The 21212-nt window shown below is 46.7% G+C and overlaps 2 protein-coding genes across 4 annotated transcripts in view; both read right to left on the reverse strand.

Annotated features, from left to right (window-relative positions):
- PPFIBP2 (PPFIA binding protein 2) overlaps window positions 1-7684 on the reverse strand; it is a 158209-nt gene extending 150525 nt beyond the window's left edge. For 2 of the 3 annotated variants that reach the window (XM_040258465.1, XM_040258464.1), the window contains exon 1: window positions 7450-7684. The gene's annotated coding sequence lies outside the window, so the exon portion shown is untranslated. The remainder of the gene's footprint in view (window positions 1-7449) is intronic. The other variant, XM_040258459.1, reaches the window with a different exon arrangement.
- Window positions 7685-10232: 2548 nt separating this feature from the next.
- OLFML1 (olfactomedin like 1) overlaps window positions 10233-21212 on the reverse strand; it is a 32068-nt gene continuing 21088 nt past the window's right edge. Inside the window, exon 3 of the mRNA XM_040258471.1 lies at window positions 10233-12859. Coding sequence (XP_040114405.1) covers window positions 12069-12859 — 791 coding nt within the window. The 3' untranslated portion in view covers window positions 10233-12068. The remainder of the gene's footprint in view (window positions 12860-21212) is intronic.

Genomic DNA, 21212 nt, shown 5'->3' on the forward strand with positions numbered 1-21212 from the left:
AAGGTCTAAAGCCAGGACTTCTATTAATGCAGGCAAGCTAAAGCCAAGTTCTGTGGGCTTTTCTACGAGGCTGGGTGGAAAAGGCACAGATTGATTTTGGGAGACTTAGGGCAGGACTTTGCCTTTACCCCGCCACGTCCCATAGAGCTGGTTTGAGCTCTGAGCTCTGTTTGTTGTCCTTGTCCCGCACGTTGGTGACTGGCCATCAGCAATCAGCCTGTCCCCTCACCCTGCCATGGACTCTTGCCTCCTGGACCTCCTGCTCACCTCCACTGTAGGGGTTACACCTGGAGGCTCAGACGATACTACTTGCCCCCTGAAATTTCATTATAAACCCTCTGGGTGATGGACCCCACTCCTCTTGACAAAGTCTATTTGCCAGGCTTCCTGAGCCAAGGAGGCTAATAATGCCACTTAGTACTTATGATGAGCCAAACACTGTAGCCAACATTTAATAACGTGTCATCACCTCACAACATCCAAATGAAATCGACCTATTATTGTTCCCATATGACAGGTGAGGAATTTCAAGCTCAGAGAGGGAGACTGGCTCAAAGGAACAACAGAAGGTCTGAGGAGAACCAGGATTTAAATGAAGGACTGTCTGAGCTGGCAGAGCCCTCAGAGACGAGATAAGCCAAGTCCCCAGGGTGGCGGACACCCGCCGCCCGCCATACCCTTGTCAAGGGGGTGGGTGAGGAGTCAGTTTTCTCATCTCCAGCAGCAGGGCAGCACCTCTGTCAGAGGCTCTGTGCGGCTCCAGTGAGCCACGCAGTGAAAACCTAGCTGGCCACTCAGGGCAGTGGTGCCTGCTGTTACCGGGACAGCAGCATTGCATCGAAGAACCAGATGTCTTGGCTGGTTGCAGGAAGAGCTTATGTAATAAAACTTTCTCATGACAAGCAGCAGAGGTCAGGTGTCAGAGCCAAGAACTACTCCTTTGCTTTGGTAAAATGTCGAATTAAAAGAATCCTCCTTTCTCATCCGAATTTGAGTTCTAACTTCTTCCTGCCCCCACCCTACACTAACCCTTATTCCCCCAGCTCCTCTCCCAGTTAATTACTGAATTTGGAGTTTGAGACCACACATCCCAGGATACCTGAGACAGTCTGGTCATCCCAGGATCCCATCCAGCTCAGCATTTGCCTCCTCCTTTCGCTCTCAGAAGTGTCCCAGTTTGGACAATAAATTAAATTGAATATTCTGGAAACTTACACACACACACTCACACACACACTTTCCTTCCCTGGCACCTGTTCCCCTCGCAAAAATGGGAATAACACTGCCCACCTCAGGAGACTAGCCCTTTGTAAAACCCACCAAAGCCAGAAGTTCCTCTCTGCCTTCCCTCTGGAGGCAGCTTTCCCAGGTCAGTCTACATACAACTCTGTTTCATCCAGGAAGCAGTTCAGTGTCAAGCTAGAAACCTCTGCAGTTCATGCAGAAACCTCTGAACTGGGGAAACAGAGCCTGTTGCGGGAAGGAAACCGTTGCCCTGAAGACAGGAGTTGTCACGTGTGCATGCAAGGAACAAAAGTAACCTGTTCTTCGTCTTCCAAACCTGAGCTGTGGCTCTGCCCTTCTCTGTTCCCTTAGTCCCTAGAGCAGATCCCCTGGCTCCTACACAACTCTCTCTCACATACACACACATACTGTCAACACCAGGAATTCCTTCTGGTGGGCTCTCTGGACCTTTCTATCAGGAGCAGTTTGGAGACGTTTCCTCAGACCTCTTAGGACACCCCAGTGTAGTCATAGGAATGGTCCTCCTGGTCAGAGTGCTCCCTGCCCAGCCACAACTGAGTGGGCCATTCCAACCATGCTCACAAGGCCCTGTGGATTTATGTCTTTAGCTGGGGGTCTGGGCAGGGCTCTGACTGTGCCCACCAAAAATGCCTGGCGACCAGCAGACACTGGCGTCCCTGAGCCAGCAGAGCAATCCTGGGATTTGGGTCACTTCCTTGCCTACACCTGTCCTCATCCTGGGAGGAAACAGAGGTGCTCAAGAGCACAGCCCTGAGAGGTGAGGGAGTGGCTGTGACAGGATCCGTTCCCCATAGCCTCACCTGGGTTGACAACGTCTTCCTGGAGGTTTGTTAGTAGGCCTGCCACCCACTTGACTCTGAATAAGCTGTTTCAGAGACAGGGACAACTCAAATATCCAGTCTGCAATCTAGGGCTGTCGCTGATACTTTAGCATGGGTCAGCAGGCTCATGCACACACTTTGGTCTCAGTAAAATACACACACACTCAAAACAAGATGAAGGAACTTGTCAGACCCAGCTACATAACTCAAAAGAACCAAGAGGCTTGCAAGTTTGACTCAAAGTTGAATCCCAGCATTTGTGTCTTTGTTTTTACTGGGCAATTATCATACGCCAGGCAATCATCTAAAGGCTTCACACATGTTAACCCCGCTCTGCCTGCAAACCGAGGTAACCACTGTGTCACGGCAAAGGTAGGACTCATCCTGAAAGGCTGGGGAGCCTGGCCAGGTAGAGAGGTGTGGAAGGGAAAGGTAAGGAGGGGAGGAAATCCAACCTCAGGGCCACTGAGTCTCTTGGCAGCAGTGTAGATTCTAGAAAAGGCCTTCCCTCCTTATTGGACAGCTCTGTCCCTCACTCAACCATCTAAATCCCTGACACTGGCCCTACACACAGGTCTTTGCCTAGAAAAGGTTCTCAAGGTTGACTGCCTTCCCCAGATAGGCATCCCCACCACCCTCACTCCAATACTACACAGGCAACTTCTCATAACTCTTTGGATGTGTCCCTAAAACTTGCTGGCAGTAAGAAGGGGGCAGGGTGGGGGATATTTGGGTCCTTAGAATACATCTTTCCGTGGAACTGATGGATTGATGCTTGCATTCCCAGAAAAGCCATTTAATACCCATGTACTTGCACTAAGCACTAACAAGTATAAGAGTGCTGATACCATAAAGCACTCCCTACTTCCCATCACCACAAAACAGAAAGATCTCATGAGCCTTCACACCCCCAGTGCCTTTGGCTGCTACAGACACTTCCCTCTGAGTCTTTGACCTTTAAGTCTCCAGTCTTAGCTGTTCTGCAGGCTGAATTTGCCCCAAACCTGGTCTCTTTCTCACTTTTCATTGCCTAATGGAGTCTCCATCTGGACTTTCCAACAACACTCATCTGTTCAAACCCACTGAGCTACATAGGACAGAACCCAGGGCCAGAAGGCCTGATTTCTGCCACCAGCAGCTGGGTGACCCTGGCTAGGTGTCTGTGGATGTCATCTTCCTCACGGGTAAAAATATAGGGAGCATGCGAGAAACTACCCAAGGCTCCCTCCTGACTCCAAAGGGAGTCAACCACCCTCATCTCCCTTCCCCCTTCCAAGGAGCTCCTCCATGCGCTCATGCTGCTAACAATTGCTTCATTCTTCTCCCAGCAAACTAGCACAAAATGTCAGTGTCCAGTTTGACTCTTTTTTCTCTCCCTCAAATCCAATCAGTCACCAAATCCTGCAGGATTTCTTGGCAAGCTCATTCACCTCTGTTCACTCCTCTCCACCCATTGACTTGATTTAGGTCCTAATCTACCGCAATGGGTTATTCCAACAGCACATTCTCATTAACCCCTCCCTCTCTCTCCAACCTGCCCTTCTTAACCTGGAATCCTCCAGAAAGCACAGCCTTCACCTAGTCTCAAGGTCATCGACATTACATGTAAATTCTTTAACTTCAGCTTTCAAGACCTTCCAGGATCTCTCCCCAGCCTGAGACTCCAGCCTTACTTCTCCCAGAGTCCTCTCCCCAGCCCACCCTATGACTCCAGCCCTGCAGGCCACTCATTAGGCTTGTCCTAGTCTTTCAGGTTCTGCTCTTGTTCCTTGCCTATCTCCAGCACAAAACCATCTGCCTTTTTCCCCTTTTACTGAAGGCAACACTGTAACACCAGCCAGCTCAAGGCCCTCCTCTGCCACAAACTCTTCCTCAACATCTGCTGAGTGTTGGGTGGAACAGAAGGGCTGATGCAGCCCCAGGGCAGCTCAGAGTTTGGAGAGGGTGTGGACAGAGAGACATGCAAATGATGTGCATTAAGTACCATAGCAGAGATCCGAACCAGATGCTACAGCAAAAATGACTTGGGGGTTGGGGAGGGAGAGGTGTTTTAAGACTTTGATCTGCCTCCTGAAGGATTAGCAAGAGTTCATGCACTTTGCAGAGCAGAGACAAAAGGACTTCCCAGGAAGAGAAAATAGTGTATGTAAAGGCAGAGAGGCACAAAATGTAGAAATTGTTAAACTACTTGGTTTGGGGAACAGTGGAGATGCAGCTGGTGAGTCAAATTATTGCCAGCCTCTGTGGAACTTTGAACGCCAAATAAGGATGGTATGCTTTATCCCTTTCAGAGGCAAGCCTATCCCATCTTGTCTACACCTTCCATCTACAAATGTGTCACAGAAGCCAAGATTACTAGGCAACATGGAACATGATGACTAAAAGCACTGTGCATAGTGAAAGCTGGGTTCTCGTGGGCATAAATGTGTTTGTGACTGAGAGAGGAAATCAAAGAAAGAATTACAAGGAAGCACCATAGTAAGGACTACCTAGAAGCACTCAATAGAAATCATAAATTTCCCGAAGATAAAGCTGAGAGTGAGCAGCACCCTGGAACTCTCAAAGCCTTGAGGAGACCTAGGTCTAAAGGTAAACAGACGCTCTAAGATGGCATCTCCTAGCAGAGTATTCACTGCATGAGACACAAGAATGGCCCTCATGAAGATCTGCAAGACCTGGCTTTCAGAGTCTGTAAAGGATACAGCCCGCCCTTCTGGGACCAGCACTGGATTCTGCAAAAACTGAGACACACAGGTGTCATCAAGTGTTGAAACCAAAGAACGATGTTAGGAAAACAAGTGGAACTGCTCTGAGGAAGGAGGAAGCAGGAAAAATAGCAACTCAGGAAAACACAAAGCTGCCAAGAGTGTCAGCCTAGTTGTGCCCACACCAAGTGATGACAGTGTGACATTTTTTTTTCCCCTGAGTGATTACTTCTTGAATGAGGGTGCTCAGTCTGGGAACTTAATAAACCTTTAAGTTTATTGCCTCAACATTTAAATGCCTCAACGGTGCTGTTCATATTAGCTATTCCTTCCCATGTTTTGCAAAAGGGAATCCACCAGAAGATTTCAAACAGAAGTGTCATGAACAAATCTATGTATCAGGAAGGAAATGTTTTTGATAGCCAAGTGAAAAACAGCTTCCAAAAATTACCGCAAATGTGACAGCCTAAAGACTACATACTCCATTCCTTGTTGAAAGAGCAATTCTTTCAGGACTGTTCCTCCCTCCTCACTTCTCCATCTGGCCCCCTAGCCCATAGATTCTGTCTCTCTAGTCTCTCCTACCTGTATCCTCTCTGGGATCCAGCACAGGCCCTAGTCACTTCTATCTTAATTGATCTTCCACTGGGCTTCTCCAACCTGAGGGTCTCTTACCCAGCAGTTTCCACTTGGCCTTCATCAGAATCACAGAGGAATTTGGTAAAAACATGCCAGACCTACTTAATTTGAGTAATATTAAAAGCTCCCTAGGCAATTCTGAGTCTCAGCCAGGTTTGCAAACTGTTTTTTGTTTTTTTTTTTTAATCCTTGCTATAGATAAGTGAAGGGGCTGTGCTGCTGAGAACTTCCGAGAAATGCAGAATGTCAGGTTCCACCCGGACCTAGGAACCAGAATTTGCATTTGAACGAGATCCCCAGGTGACTCTTAAGCTTGTTAAAGGTTGAAAAGCACTGCTACCCAGTGTTGCCAGATCATTCATTCCACAAATATTTACTAGATTTTCTCCACTGGGCTAGAGGTTTGGGAGGCTGAAAGGGTCAAGGGCCAAGGTCTCAGACTTTAAATTCAGACAACCATCAGTCAATCTCCTGCTTAAAAGCCATTATTGAGGCTCATGATTTCAAAGCCCAGACTTCTCCACCTGGCCTTCATGGCCCGCTGGGAACAGGTTTCTTCCTCATCACCAGCTTTACTGTCTCTCACTTGCCACTGGAGCCAAGCTGAGCCACTTGCTACTTCTCAGGCTATGAAGTGCTTGCCTGCCTCTCACAGGGCAGGTCACACTCCACCTACCTCTGCCTGGAGAAATCCTTCAAGGTCCACCATGCACGTGTCACCCCCTTCCTGAAATTATCTCAGGTTTTACACAGTCAGATGAAAGATAAATTCCTACAACACTTTGCTCTTACCTCCTTCATAGCATTTATTTCATTCTACTTGTCAGGCACCTGTAGCACATAGCTGACCCAGTAAAGAGACCATAATACTGTTTATCTCTGTAGTAGCAATATGCTAATAACTGGCACATCACTGAATCTCAAGTAATACTAACAATAATGTATTATTAAGTAAAAATTATGAATGAGTGTAGTAAAAGTTCACCATTCCCCCTCATCTCCCACTTCAAAATCATCTAAATATGAATATAAGCAGATTACATACAGACTACCTAAGCCTCAAGTAAAAAAGAAATCCTCTAAATCAAGTATTTTTTCATGTAGTACAAATAACAATCAAAGACTGAACAAACAGAAGATGAATTCTGTGTACAGCCAACTGCCTTTGTTGGGCATTAAACTTCATAGAATGCAACATAAAATTTGGTAACAATGCAGATTTGTAGTATAATTGATTAAGGAACTGGGAGAAAGATATGAGACAGGAAGTGAACGAAAATATACAAAGGGAGACAAACAAACATCCAGCTGCTCTAAAAGTAAAAATGCTCTGGATTTGTCTTTTAAGAGGACTAAATGCTGGCTAGAGTGCCTGTTTTGATCTTATGCACACTTTGGAAGCCCTGGTCTTTAAATATATAATCTAATTTTCATCTGAGTAACAACTGAAGGTCTGGAGTCAGGATGTCATGAAGGAGAGGAACCCTCTTTCAAACAGACCCATCGCCGTCTTGCCGTCTATTGGGACGCTGTGGCTTGAGGTTTGGAAAAGCATGTTGCATTTTTCCAATTACAATACAGAGTTGATTTCAGCTAAGGCGTTGTAGCTGGACGCACGCTCTGTGGAACATCGATTTGCTTGGGCAAAACGGACCGTAAGCTTCCCGACCACCTTGGGCTATCTCTCTAGGCTACGCCGCTGCTCCAACCGACTGAGCAGAGCTCTGACACACTACACACAACTAGGATGACTGGCCACCCTGCGCATCTCCAGGGCCATCCCGGCACCTGCAGGGGCGCGGACAGTCCGTAGACTCCAGACAGGACTGGGAGGAGACGCGAAGCAAATCCCCAGGAGTTATATTCTCCTCCCAATCTGGCAAAAGAAGGGGAGGAGGGTCCCCGCCCTCGCGTCTGGGAAACACTCGGGGATCTCAGTTCCTAAGCCAATTCCCCTGCGGGGGCTCCCAGTTCAGCCTGCGCAGTGGGCCCGGGGGGCGTGGGGAGAACCCACTGACCTGAGTGCGGGGCTCCTCTCCGGACAGCTCAGGTGTGCGAGCCTTTCACTCGTCCCCCCCACCTCCGAACATGAGAGCCGAGAAACGAACAGCAGGCCACTGACCCACCGACCAACTAACCGACCAACCAGCGGACCGACCGGCAGCGGCCGCGTCCGGAGCCCACGTGACGGGGGCGGGGACCCACGGGAGACTCTGTAGGCTCGTCCAGGAGCGCCGGCTCCCAGACCGCCCCACCTTCCCCCGGGACCGCCCCTCTGCCACGCCCCCTCCCTCTAGGCTCCGTGGCAGCCCGCAGGGACCCAACCGCCACGAGTTCTAGTTCCTTAGCGACCTGCCTCGTCAACCCCGCCCCTTCGGACCTGCTCAGCCCCGCCAGTCCAGCCCCAGCCCCGCCCAGCCCCAGCTCCAGCACCGCCTCCTAAGCCGACTTTAGCGTTCCCCTAAGCCCCGCCTCTCTTCGGCGGCCACGCCCCTAGGAGCCCCGCCCTTGCTCTTGTCACCTCCCTCTCCAGCACCCTTCCGGCCCCGGGTGACTCCTGGTGGTCCTCGGCTCCCCGTTCCCTGGGCTTCTCCAGCCCTTGAGCACCGTTCGTTGGCCATAGAGAATAAAAGCGAAAAGCAGAAAGGGAACTTGGGTCGAGAATTGCAAAAAGAGATGTCATAGAAAGAATGTTTTAGAGGCAGTCCCAGAGCAGCAACCGTTGGGTGTGCGGACTTCTGGGCCCAAGCGATCTAGTTCAAATTGAGGTTGGCCTGAAGGCAATCTCATTTCTTGTCTCTGAGCGCCCCCAGTTAGGAAGACTAAGTCACCCTAGGATCTGGCCGCTCTCGAACCCCGCGACCTGGAGTGGAGGTCCCTCTAGCGGTCAGCGTCAATCAACGGCGCCGGCACCCGTTCTTGTGAACAGCTGGGGACAAGTAGTCCTGTCCTGTGCCCAGCATTTAGGCGGGGTTCCACAGGCACAACAAAAGCTTTGCTGAGCACAGGAATGGACTGTAGGATCGGGGCAGGACTGGGCCTTTGGGGACCTAGTCCAAGGCCTCCCGATGTAGGGCATGAATCCCCTTTGGTGGTACTGCTAGATTGTTGCCCTGTCTGGGCCCCAAGACTTGGTTGCTCACTCAGCGGATTAAAATCCCTGTGGGCCTCAGATGACATCGACACCAAGGACTCTGGCATAGTCCCCAGCTCTGGCAGGAGTCACTACCTCCCTAACCTCAGTTTTTATCTACATTTCTACAGGCTGGGTTGTTGATCAGCTCCACAAGACACATCTTTTTTTATATTATCCTGATGGTCTGAAATTACCAGTGTGCCCAGAAGACTTGTACATGCGAACAAAACTTAAGCCACGCTGGCAAACATGAGACTCTGGTCACTGCAGGAACCTGGCCAGAGGCAGGCCAAGGGCAAGGCCAGCAGAGGAAGGCTGGGGCCCACGAGAGTTGTGTTACAACAGGACACTCTTCAGTTCTCTTTCACTTCCTTAAAATAGCAGCTCAGAGGCTTTTATAGAGGTGGCTGCCATGGTTCACACGAGTTCATGGGTGTTTCCAGATCCCACATGTTATTGCCCTAGGGGACCCACGGTCCTCAGAAAATGCTAGTCTGTTCTTTAGAACTATACATTACTTTTTAAAAATCATCTTTAAAAATGGTGTAGGTCACAGACATTGAAAATAAATTCTGGTTACCAAAAGGGAAAGGGGAGTGATGAACAAACTAGGAGGTTGGGATTAGCAGCTTCTCTGGTGGCTCAGAGGTTAAAGCGTCTGCCTGCAATGCAGGAGATCTGGGTTCGATCCCTGGGTCAGGAAGATCCCCTGGAGAAGAATACAGCAACCCACTCCAGTATTCTTGCCTGGAGAATCCCATGGACAGAGGAGCCTGGTGGGCTTCAGTCCACGGGGTCAAAAAGAGTCAGACACGACTGAGTGACTTCACACACAGGTACACACTAATATATATATAATAAACAAGGATTTACTGTATAGCACAGGGGACTATATTCAACATTTTGTAATAACCTATAATAAAAAGAATGTGAAAAAGAACATACTGCATCACTTTGCTGTACACCTGAAACTAATACAACATTGTATATCAACTATACTTCAATTTTTAAAAAATGGTGTAAATCACTGACTTTCCTGCTTACTCACACTTTGGAACCATTTTAGGAGAGGGAACTTAAAAATTACGGCACTGTCTGGTCCCCCCTCCAGAGGCTCTGATTGAATGGTCTGGGGGTATGGCTTGGCATCAGGATTTTTAAAAGCTCCTCAGGTGATTCTTAGGTGCAGTCAAGTTTAAGAACCACTGGTCTAGATCTTAGGAGCTTCAATCCTCAGTAAAATCCAACAAGAGACCAGAACTGAAAAGCTCATCTGAAAGAAGCCCAAGAAGTGTCCACAGACCTACATATTTACCCCTGGCTCCCAGGAAACAAAGTGCCCTGTTACGGGGGCTTCCAGGAGAAAATGTCTTAACCTAAAAAAGTGATTCTAGCTACAGAAATTTAAGGCATGAGAATGGGTTGTTAGTGGCAGGTGTGCCCGGCCTAACTGTCAAAGCAAAGCATATCACAGATGAATGGTAGACAGCACATCACAGGCAGCCTCTCTGCGCCTCCAAAGGAACCGTGTATGCAGGATTTATGAGTAATCCCACTCTGATTAATACCCCTGCTACCCTCATCTGTGAGGCACATTCCTTTTCCCTGTGAAACAGGTAATGTTATTTTACCCATGGGGCAGCAAATGGCCCCCAATCCATGGAATGGGTAATATCACCACATTTATTTATTCATACCTGCCTCATTCCACAATGGATTTGAGCTCTCTGTATCACTCTGTTAGAACTGTGGGTAACTGGGCTATGTCCTTGGGGTTAGCAATTCCATTCTGCCAAACAGCTACTCAAATGCTATGGGAAAGAAAAAGAAAAAAACAACCACCCCTCTCTTCACTGCCTATGGTCCCAGCCTGGGCTTGGCAGAGTTGGAAAACAGCTGCAAACACACAGAGCAAACCCTCTCATGTGACCAACCTGGGAAGACAGAGGCCCCAGCACATGACAGAGACTGGCACCACAGCCTGCACTTGTGACCCGAACCAGCTTGCAGTGAACAAATGTGTGGGAAAGAGTTTGAAGAAGCCCCTCCAGACAGGCCCAGGTGGTCTCTGTCCCCTGTGCCACGTGGCACACCTGCTGTGGTAGGGAGTCCCTCGCCTGCTATCTGGCATCCATCCAGATTCCAGAATACTTACTGAAGGCCTCAGTGAGTTGGGGATTGTTCACAGTAAATCCAGGCACAGGCAGCACTCCCTGAAACTTTTATGCTGAGGGCATGTAGGCAAATACAACCTGATGAGGTTTATTTGCTTAGTGTTACTTTTATTGTGTTTCGGGCAAGAAGAAAGAAGCAGGGGAAGGTAAGGCAAGATGAGTCTACAGAAGGGTCCTCAGCCTTAGGCTGGTTTTCTGGAGGAAGTACCTTTTCAAAGGCCTAAAGGAGGGTCTTGTACAGGCATGAAACTAGCTAAAGGGGCAGGCCATTATTTTTAGGCTGAAATGATTAACAAATTTCTGAGAAAACGTTGGGTGAACAAACATATATTTGATGCTTTCTTGGACAATGACAAGATTATGGGCTTTGCGGTATTTTCTAGCTCTTTCCTTTTGTAGCTTTGGTACTTTGAATGACTCACTGAAACCCTCTGTCTATAAAGGCTTGTCCCATCTATCTCATAAGGGTGAGAGGAGTTCTAACACAGGTGCAGACACTTTATAATTGGAAAGTGGTATTCAAATAGTAATATTTTCACTTTCTTATTACGACTGCCTTGCTTGGTGTAGGGACAGTACCAGGGGAAATCAAAATTAAACATCAACTAGAAATATTACTTTACACTATTGATACTATGTATAGAATAGATAACTAATGAGAACCTACTGTGTAGCACAGGGAATTCTGCTTAATGCACTGTGGTGACCTGAATGGGAAGGAAGTCCAAAAGGGAGGGGATACGTGTGTATGCAGGGCTGATTCATTTTGCTGTACAGTAGAAACTAACACAACATTGAAAGCAACTATACTCGAATAAAAATTAATCCAAAAAATAGTACTTCAGTTGGGCAGTGAATAATTGAAGAATAGCAACAGGCAACTATAAAAGAGGAAAGAGCTTGGGCAAAGGCCAGAGGGGAGAAAAGCCAGGAGTATGAGGGTGTGGCCTACATTTCTAATGGCTGAGAAGGTGAGAGTGGGGAGAGTTATTAAAGTACATGCTAAAATGCTTTACTAAAAAGAAAAGGTTGGAAGTAAGCTGGATCAGGATGTGGAAGGCCTTGAGCACCAAGGCATTGGGATGGGTAATGGAAGTTCCTGAAAATTCCTGAATGACAGACTGTCATCTAAGCTCTTAGAAGATACCAAAGGCAGTACCATCTAGAAAAGGATGTGTGTGCATCCCCACTTGCAGCCCCTCATCTCCCTGTGTGCCATTAGTGGGATGTTATTAATATATTAATACTATAGTATATTGCAGAGGGGCCCTGGCCCCCCATCCTGGAGCGCAGCATCCCTGGCCATCTCCTTCCCCACTGTAACACATCACTGGAGAGGCTGCTTTCTCCTGGTCTGGAGTTTGTAAATGATCTGATTGCCATCATTCCAGGCATAGAGCTGCTTATCTCTGGGGTTGTAATGGATCATGGAGTGACTTCTCGGCCGCCTGGGAAGAAACAAGTTGGGCAGATTCTCTTCAATGATGGTGCCAAGAGGATCATAGACACAGGTGATGCGATGTGGGCCATGGCCTCCAGAACTGTAGACCACGTAGAGGACCCCACACAAGAGGAACGAGGCTTCAGCGTCCTGGCTTCTGCATGGAGTATCCCACGAGTGTTCTACTCCCAGCGTGTCAGGCTCAATTTTCGTGAGAACCAAATGGCTGCGGATGCCTGGCCCTGAGTGGATGGCCCAGAGCCCGTGCTCATCCACAGCCAGGTCAATGTAAGTCGAAGGGGAGTGCTGGTAGGCCAGGGCTCTGCCTGCTCCTCCAAAAAGAAGCATCTGGTCTTCTACAATCCTCTTTTGCAGATTATATTTGATGATCTCATTGGGAGTCCCTTGGCTGTGAAAAAATAGGAAACCTTTGTAGATCACTTGGCCTGTTCCCTGCCAGGAATGTGTTAGAATCAGCTTCCGGGGGGCTGGCTTGGTGCTATCTTCCATGAAGGCCCGTATATTGGCAAATTCCCAGACAGTGTTGTTTCTGGACCCAATGAAGACATAAACCTTTGGAGAGTCACTGACAGCATCTTTCATCCAAGAGCCATCCGTGTCCATTGTCTTCTTCACTATTTTCAGAGACTTTATGCCCATCAGCATATTGTCACAGCCTGGCCGCAAAGGAGGAAAAGGAGAGGTTACTTTATGAACATATGAGATGTCTGCTTTTCTCACAGATTGCTTTTTTTTCCCTTCAGTGTCTAATATTAAATTATCACACAAAGATCACTCAATGATTGTAGGATTCAATGAATCAAAGATTTTAAAGAATAACTGAGTCTGTGAAGGGAGTTGCTGTCCAGTTATAAGAGTATTCATTAGTTAAGTTAATCAAATCAAGATATAAACAACTATTTGCTGTGTCCTAGGCTCTGTTCACTCTCCAGAGCACTTCAGGTGACACACTGAGTATGGAACCACCTAATTCAATTGTGTTTGCCAAGATTTTACTAGGTTTCTGCTGTATACTTAGCTTACAGCACTGTCTTAGAACAGTGCTAAGTACTAAGGATAACAATTATAATATCAACCCTACAACTTGAGAAGATGACCTTCCAGGAAGGATTCCGGTTCTTAACCCTACTAGAACACTGTTGTTATTGTTCAGTTGCTCAGGTGTGACCCCATGGACTGCAGCACGCCAGACTTCCCTGTCCTTCACTACCTCACTAAATTTGAGTTTGCTCAAATTCACGTCCATTGACTCGTTACTCATTTACTCATGAATGCATGCATGTCTTTAGTCAGCCGACTCTGGATACCAACAAAAAGCGAGATACTAAGCTAGGTGTTATGAGCTGGAGGTACGATGGGCTGAGGCACAATGATAAATTAGGCACAGTTCTTGCTTAACAGGTGCATGACTCTAGATATAAAGCTTAAAATGAATTTTTTTCAAAAAAGAGGACAGAGAAGAGATATATCATTTGATACAGGGGAGAACCTGCCTTTGAGTTAGCCCTTGAAAGACACCTTAAAGGACATTCTGAAAGGGGTAGGAGAAACTTTCCCAAAGTTAACAAAATTGCATTGGGGAAAGTCCTTCACACTTAGTGAAGTAGTACAGAGTTTCATCTAGTTTAAGCTAAATCCTTTGTGTATAAAACTAGATGCATAAAACAAACTAGTTGAAACCTGCTCTGTGTCTGGAACCTTGAGGGTGGAGCTAAGGAATATGGATTTAATTCTCCAGGAAGGTAGGCAGCTACTGAAGCTTTTGAATAAGAACGAAACATGGCCAAGCTGTTCTACAAGACTAACTAAGCTGGTAGTCACGTGTACAATAGATACATGGGAAAGAGACTAAAATGAGGGAAACCAAGCAGAAGGTATTTCTGTAATCCAAACAGGATGAAAGGGTCTAAACTAGGTGGAGGAAGATGAAGTAAAAAGAAGGGGCCTATATTTCTCCAGCTCCTCACTGGCACTCAGACTATTACTCTCTCAAAAAACCCTTCCTTCTTTGATCCTAGATCAGTTCAAAGATCTGTCTCTGCCCTTGAGAGCTGTGTGTTGGTGAAGAAAATCTCACATTGGTGCCTACTGGTATCATTCCACTAAGGGGTCTCCAACGTCAACTGAGGCCTAAATACTACGCTGCTCTCCATGCTCAGCCCATCTTCCACGTGGCAGCTATCTTAAAGCCCTCCTTTTGCCCCACAACTAGCCCATCGATGCTTCATAATAACGGCTTTACAAACATAAATACTACTAGACATGAACTTCCTCGACTTCCTGCTCCTCACTTATAGACTTTTTCTTCAACTCCTAACCTTGCTGCTGCTGCAAAGTCGCTTCAGTCATGTCCAACTCTGTGTGACCCCATAGACGGCAGCCCACCAGGCTCCCCCGTCCCTGGGATTCTCCAGGTAAGAACACTGGAGTGGGTTGCCATTTCCTTCTCCAATGCAGGAAAGTGAAAAGTGAAAGTGAAGTTGCTAAGTCATGTCCGACTCTTCACAACCCCATGGAGTGCAGCCTACCAGGCTCCTCCATCCATGCGATTTTCCAGGCAAGAGTACTGGAGTGGGGTGCCATCGCCTTCTCTACCTAACCTTGCTCCCCTCCCACATATCTTAGAAGCGGCCATGTCATTCCGCCTGTGAAGACTAATTAGTTTACCTGCACTCCTGTCTTCTAGATTTCCTCCATGAATGATTCCCCTTTCTATCTCAGATTTCTCCTTCACTACTAGTTCTTTAGCTTGCAAATATCAATTCTCTCACAATTAGACACCTTTTCCAACTTACTTCACTCTACCATTTTATAGAACTAGATTTTCCTACAGTTTGTACTCTCTGCACCCATTTCTTCACCTGCCATTCTTTCACTTCACTATAACTTCACAAAAATGACCCTTTATACCATGACCAGGGACTTCCTAACTGAAAACTTAAACCTTTTATGTCTGTATCTTAGCTGACCTTTCTGTAGAAAGGCAATATGGATGGATTAGTTCCTCCTTCTTGAAGGCTTTTTCCTCCCTCGATCTTTTAAATATATATATATATATTTACTTATTTCTAGTATATTTCTTGGCTGAGCTGGACCTTAGTTGCTGTGCGGGCTTTTCTCCAGAGGCAGCAAGTCGAGGCTGCTCTCTAGTTGCAGTGCGTGAGCTCTAGGGCACACAGGCTTCAGTATCAGTAGTTGCGGCGCATTAGCTCAGCAGTTATGGCTCCTGGGCTCCAGAGCACAGGCTCAATAGCTGTGGTGAACAAGCCTAGTTGCTTCCTGTCATGTGGGATCTTCCTGGATCGGAGATCGAGCCCCTGTTTCCTACACACCAGGCAGATTTTTTACCACTGAACCACCAGAGAAGCCCTCCCTTGATCTCTGTGTTAGCACAGAGACACATGTCTGTGTTCATCAGGGGCCATTTCATTTTCCTCTTCTCCAGATACACATTCGCAGCCTCCTTTGTACATAAGCTGCACCCATTGATCTATGTCCTGTCCAATGGGATGTAGACAGCAGTGGTGTAAGCCCTCTCCACCTGGCCCTTACATATGCTATCTTCAAGAAGACCTCAGGGTCTTGGGATTCTCATGGTGAACAAGTTAGAGAGAGACGCGGGCCAAGATTAGATGAATGCCACTCGCCATTGTTGGAGAAGTGGGTCATCAGTGCCGGTCATGAGCTTGTTGCTGGGACTGCCCTGTCTAGACAGTCTGTCGTGAGGTGAGCAATGTCGCAGAGGCAGGGTGTGGTGGCCTGACTCAAAGCATGAGAAACCCTGTGCACCTCCCTCAAATCCCGCCGAGGCCTATATCATAGGTAGCAGAAGAAAGTCTTAAGAAAAGCACAGGAAGTCTCTGGGTCTCCCTCACTGACTGCTATAGGGTGAGGTGGTGGAGAGACAGTCGAATGTATAACAGTCTCTTGAAGAGAACTGAACATTCCAAGGGCCTCCGCAAATCCTTCCAAAAGCTTCAGTAGAAGAAACTGGAAGTACCAGTGGCTTGTCATTTTGTTCTTAATAAATACATAGGTTCTCCAGGCCAACTGGAGGCCAACTGGAGTCAGAGAAAAAGAAATACAGTGAAAGGAGAGAGAGTGGACACAAGGAGGAAAGATGTATGGCTGGAGAAGTCCCAGAGGGGGAGGTGAGTAAGCATTTAGCAAACTGTATGTACTGCCAGCTATGTGGGAAGCAGTCATGAATGCCAAGGAAAAAAAATCCAGAAAGATGGGAGGACAAAGAAAAGCAAAGGTGTTCTACATCAAGAGAAGAAAGAGTTTCAGGGAGAAGTAGCAATCAGGTAATCCAAGTTTACTGAGAAGTTGATTAGGATGAAGACCAAGAATTGACTCTTAGATTTTGCAACATGGAGATTGTTGGTGACCTTGAGAAAAGCTGATCCAATGAAGCAGGCAGGGGAATTTAGACCTGTGGAGACCTGGAGCTGATCTGAGTAGCTTAGGGCATAATTGCAAGTGAGGAACCCTACCATAGTTCTTTAATCAATTCATCACCCACAATGACCGTACCTTCTCTTCTTTCCTCAAGACTCCATCATAGCCTCCTCACTCTCCTAGGAAGATCTCACCTCTGATTTCACTAAGAAAACAGATGCAATCAGAGAACAATATCATCTCTGGCATGAATTACTGCAATAGCCTCCTACCTAGTGGCCACACTTCCATCCTTGAACTTAGAGGCCATTCGCCACAGCTGCCGAAGGTATCTTTGAAAAACTGTAAGTCAGATCATTTCCCTGTCTGCTTAAAACTCACCAGTGACTTCCCATCTGACTCAGAGTAAAGCTCAGGTCTACCTTCCCGGCCATCCAGGGCTGTCTGCCCACTGCCTCTCTGCCTTGATTTCTGCAAACTCCCCTACTTTGAGCATTTTGTTCAGCTACACTGGCCTCCCTGCTGTGCCTCAGACTGTGCCAAGCACACTCCTGCCTCAGGAAATTGGCACATTTTGTTCCCTCTGATTGGAACCCTCTTCCTGAAGATAACTACATGCCTTCCTCCCTCGCTCCATTTAGGTCTGCTCACAAATGTTCCCTCATTATCAAGGTCTCCTCTCATCACCCTATTAAAAATGGCAGCCCCCTTCTCCAGCTCTGCATAACCCCTTACGCTAGCTCATCATTCTCCACAGTGCTTGTCATCTTCTATCTGATGTATTATAAATTCATCTGTTAACATATTTATTGTTCAGCTCCCCTCAACAGGGTATAAACTCGTTGAGGGCATGAGCATTGTCTTATCTGTTTCATTCACTGCTGTGTGTCTTGCCCCTGGGATAGCAACTGGCACATAGGAAGCCAGTGTTTGCTGAATGAATGAGTTTTCCAACTAACCAATCTATTAATCAATTGCACATGAACCCATACTATTTGCCTTCCCTCCTGCTCTCTTTACTTTTGCAGTGAATCTTGGTCCTCTCACCAACACAAGGACTTAGCACCTGAAATTACCTCCGTTCTCCTGCCCAACAGTCTCTTCCTCCCCCTCTGTAAACAAGCAGGCTATCAGATCATCCTAGAAGCTTTCTAGTGTGACCCCATTTCTCTGCTCCACTTTAAAATAAAACTCCTTAAAAGAGGCGGTTCCTCACCTCCACTTATGCCCTAAGCTACTCAGATCAGCTCCAGGTCTCCACAGTCTAAATTCCCCTGCCTGTTCCACTGGATCAGCTTTTCTCAAGGTCACCAACAACCTCCCTGTTGCACAGTCTAAGGGTCAATTCTCAGTCTTCATCCTAATCAACTTCTCAGTAAACTTTGATTACCTGATTGCTACTTCTCCCTGAAACTCTTTCCTCTCTTGATTATAGAACACCTTTGCTTTTCTTTGTGCTCCCATCTTTATGGATTTTTTTTCTCTTGGCATTCATGACTGGTCCCTTATCATCCACCTTGGAGTGTTTTGTCCTCAGACTTTTTCTTTTCTCTATTTACGATAACTTTCCAAGTAACTTCATTCTTTCCCATGGCTCTGAATAGCACTGTAAATTCTGAATAATGAATAAATCAAAATTTCTATCTGGAATGACATCTTATCTAGATGTCTAATTAGCCCCAAACTTTTTCATCCAACTGCCTACTTCATGTTCCTACTTGGCTACTTTCAAACTTCCTCTGTACAAAGCAGAACTCTTGCTTTTATTCCCCAAACTCTCTTCCTCTCCCCATTTCAAGCAAAAATCATCTATCAAATTACCTGTCCAGAAGTCATCTTTGATTCCTTTCTTTCCATCTCTCCAGACTGGCAAGTGCTGGTAGTAAACCTATCTTTAAATTATGATGTTATACTTAAATTAAAATGCTCACTATATTTCTATATTCTCCTCTTTGCACCCCCTCCTCTCCCCCGCACTCTGTGAATCCTCACCTTTTGCCTGGACCACTACCACTAATTTGTCTGAGTTTATATTTGCTTTTCTACAGAATGTTCTCCACAAAGCAGGAGGAGTGATCTGTATAAAAACATGAATTATGTGACTGACTTGCTAAACACTTTTCCCTACCACTCTTGGAATAAAATCCTGCTAAGTTGCTTCAGTTGTGTCCGACTCTGTCTGACCCCATAGATGGCAGCCCATCAGGCTCCCCCATCCCTGGGATTCTCCAGGCAAGAACACTGGAGTGGGTTGCCATTTCCTTCTTCAATGCATGAAAGCGAAAAGTGAAAGTGAAGTCGCTCAGTCGTGTCCGACTCCTAGCGACCCCATGGACTGCAGCCTACCAGGCTCCTCCGTCCATGGGATTTGCCAGGCAAGAGTACTGGAGCCCCCTAACTTGGCCTAAAACATCTATCTGATTTGGCTTCTCCCTGTCTCTGGGGCTTGATCCTCCACTTCCTCCTTATACTCCCAACTTGCCTCACTGTACCTTGCCTCACTGTGTGAAGATTACAGTGGCTTTCCTGCCATTCTGGGAGCTGTCAAGTTCGTTTCTGCCTCAGGGCTCTTGCACTTGGAATTCTCTCTGCTGGGAGAGTTCTTTACTTTGATCCTCCACAGTCTGCCCCTACTCATCCTTCAAATCTCAGTTTCAATTTCTTCTCCTTAAGAGGCTTCCTGTGACTGCTGAATCTAAATTTAAAATGATCTACTGTAGCATCTCTCTTATTTCCTTGAGATCATTTATTGAGTTCTGTAATTATGTTATCTGTTTTATTTACTGGTGCACTGTCCTTCTCCTCCACCAGACTATAAGATCCACAAAAGCAAGGTCTTTGTGTTCATGTTTACTATTGTACTCTACTGCCTGAGAGCTCTGTGGGTTCAATAAACATCTATTAAATTAGTAAGGAAGGTAGGTTCATTCAAGCAGATCTTTTTCTTGGGTTTAAATAGTGTTGCACACCCAGAGTTCTGACTGCAGATTTGTCATAAGTAATAATAATTTGTAAAACACTTTAGGGTTTTTACAATACTTTCAAATGCATTATTTTATTTAAAAATGTGACAGAATATTGTCACCAAGGCAGCATATGGCAGGGGTATGGTTAGGGAGAACCAAGTCCTAGAGAGTCAGTCCTTCCAACAGTCATGCCATCTGTGGCTGCTCCCAGAGGACTTGCGCGGCTCACACCATGGCCAGGACCAAACTTTGGGGCAAGCTATTGAAACCGAATAGAACCCTGAGGAGCTCCTAGGCTCAGAAGACTTTCTGTGTCCCCTGATTCTAGAGAATAGACTCCAGCCTCCATGACCTTCCCTGAGTTCCAAAGGGCAGATTGGAACAGTAATCAGGGAAGAGGGAGGCAAAGTCAAGAAACAGTAGTGCAGCCTTGGGGCAGGGTCTTGGTTGACTTCAAGAGATACATATAATAGTATCTTTGAGCTCTTCTGCAGAATTAAAATCCCTAGCAAATGGAAGACACTGAGTTCAGTTTAGTTCAATCGCTCAGTTGTGTCCGACTCTTTGCAACCCCATGGACTGCAGCATGCCAGGCCTCCCTGTCCATCACCAACTCCCAGAGTTCACTCAAACTCATGTCCATTGAGTTCGTGATGCCATCCAGCCATCTTATCCTCTGTCGTCCCCTTCTCCTCCTGCCTTCAATCTTTCCCAGCATCCGCGTCTTTTCAAATGAATCAGCTCCTTGTATCAGGTGGCCAAAGTATTGGAGTTTCACCTTCAACATCAGTCCTTCCAATGAATATTCAGGACCGATTTCCTTTAGGATGGACTGGTTGGATCTTCTTGCAGTCCAGGGGACTCTCAAGAGTCTTCTCCAACACCACAGTTCAAAAGCATCAATTCTTCAGCACTCAGCTTTCTTTATAGTCCAACTCTCACATCCATACATGACTACTGGAAAAACCATAGCTTGGACTAGATGGACCTTTGTTGGCAAAGTAATGTCTCTGCTTTTTAACATGCTGTCTAGGTTGGTCAGGTTGGAAGATGTTAGCATTCTCTATTGAAGAAAAGGTCACAGTTTGATAACCTTGAGAAGCTCATCAAGAAACCACCTGAGGCCGTATTAAAGGAGGGCAGGTCCTGCACACACCTTGATCCTTATCAGCTACCACCCAAGAACCACCAAATCCTCCCAGGTTAGGACTACAGTTTTTCAGGAGACCAGTCATGTCCCCTTTGCCTGGCAAACCAATAAAGCTATTCTTTTCTACTTTACCCAAAACTCTGTCTCTGAGATTCAATTCTACACTGGTACACAGAGGCTGACTTTTCAGCATCATTATGGAAGTCTCTCAGCCAACAGTTTCCACCATGTTGCCTTACTGACCTGCTTTACCAGACTAGGGGATTATTTCCCTATGGCCTCTGGGTCAGCTTCATCCTGATTGGCCTGGGTTATAGAGATAAAATCCCTAGGAAAGGTAGAGACGCCTGGGACAGCTGGGAACCTTAAGAATAAGTTTCAAATATCTCAACATGGCACTCAGGGTCCTTTGTCTGCATTGCAGGAGCAGCTAGAAGGATCCCCCTCCATGCTGAACTCTGAGGGCTATGAGCTGTGGTGTGCAAGAGAGAG

The sequence above is a fragment of the Oryx dammah genome, unplaced genomic scaffold, assembly GCF_014754425.2.
Source record: "Oryx dammah isolate SB20612 unplaced genomic scaffold, SCBI_Odam_1.1 HiC_scaffold_17, whole genome shotgun sequence".
Classification (NCBI taxonomy): domain Eukaryota; kingdom Metazoa; phylum Chordata; class Mammalia; order Artiodactyla; family Bovidae; genus Oryx; species Oryx dammah.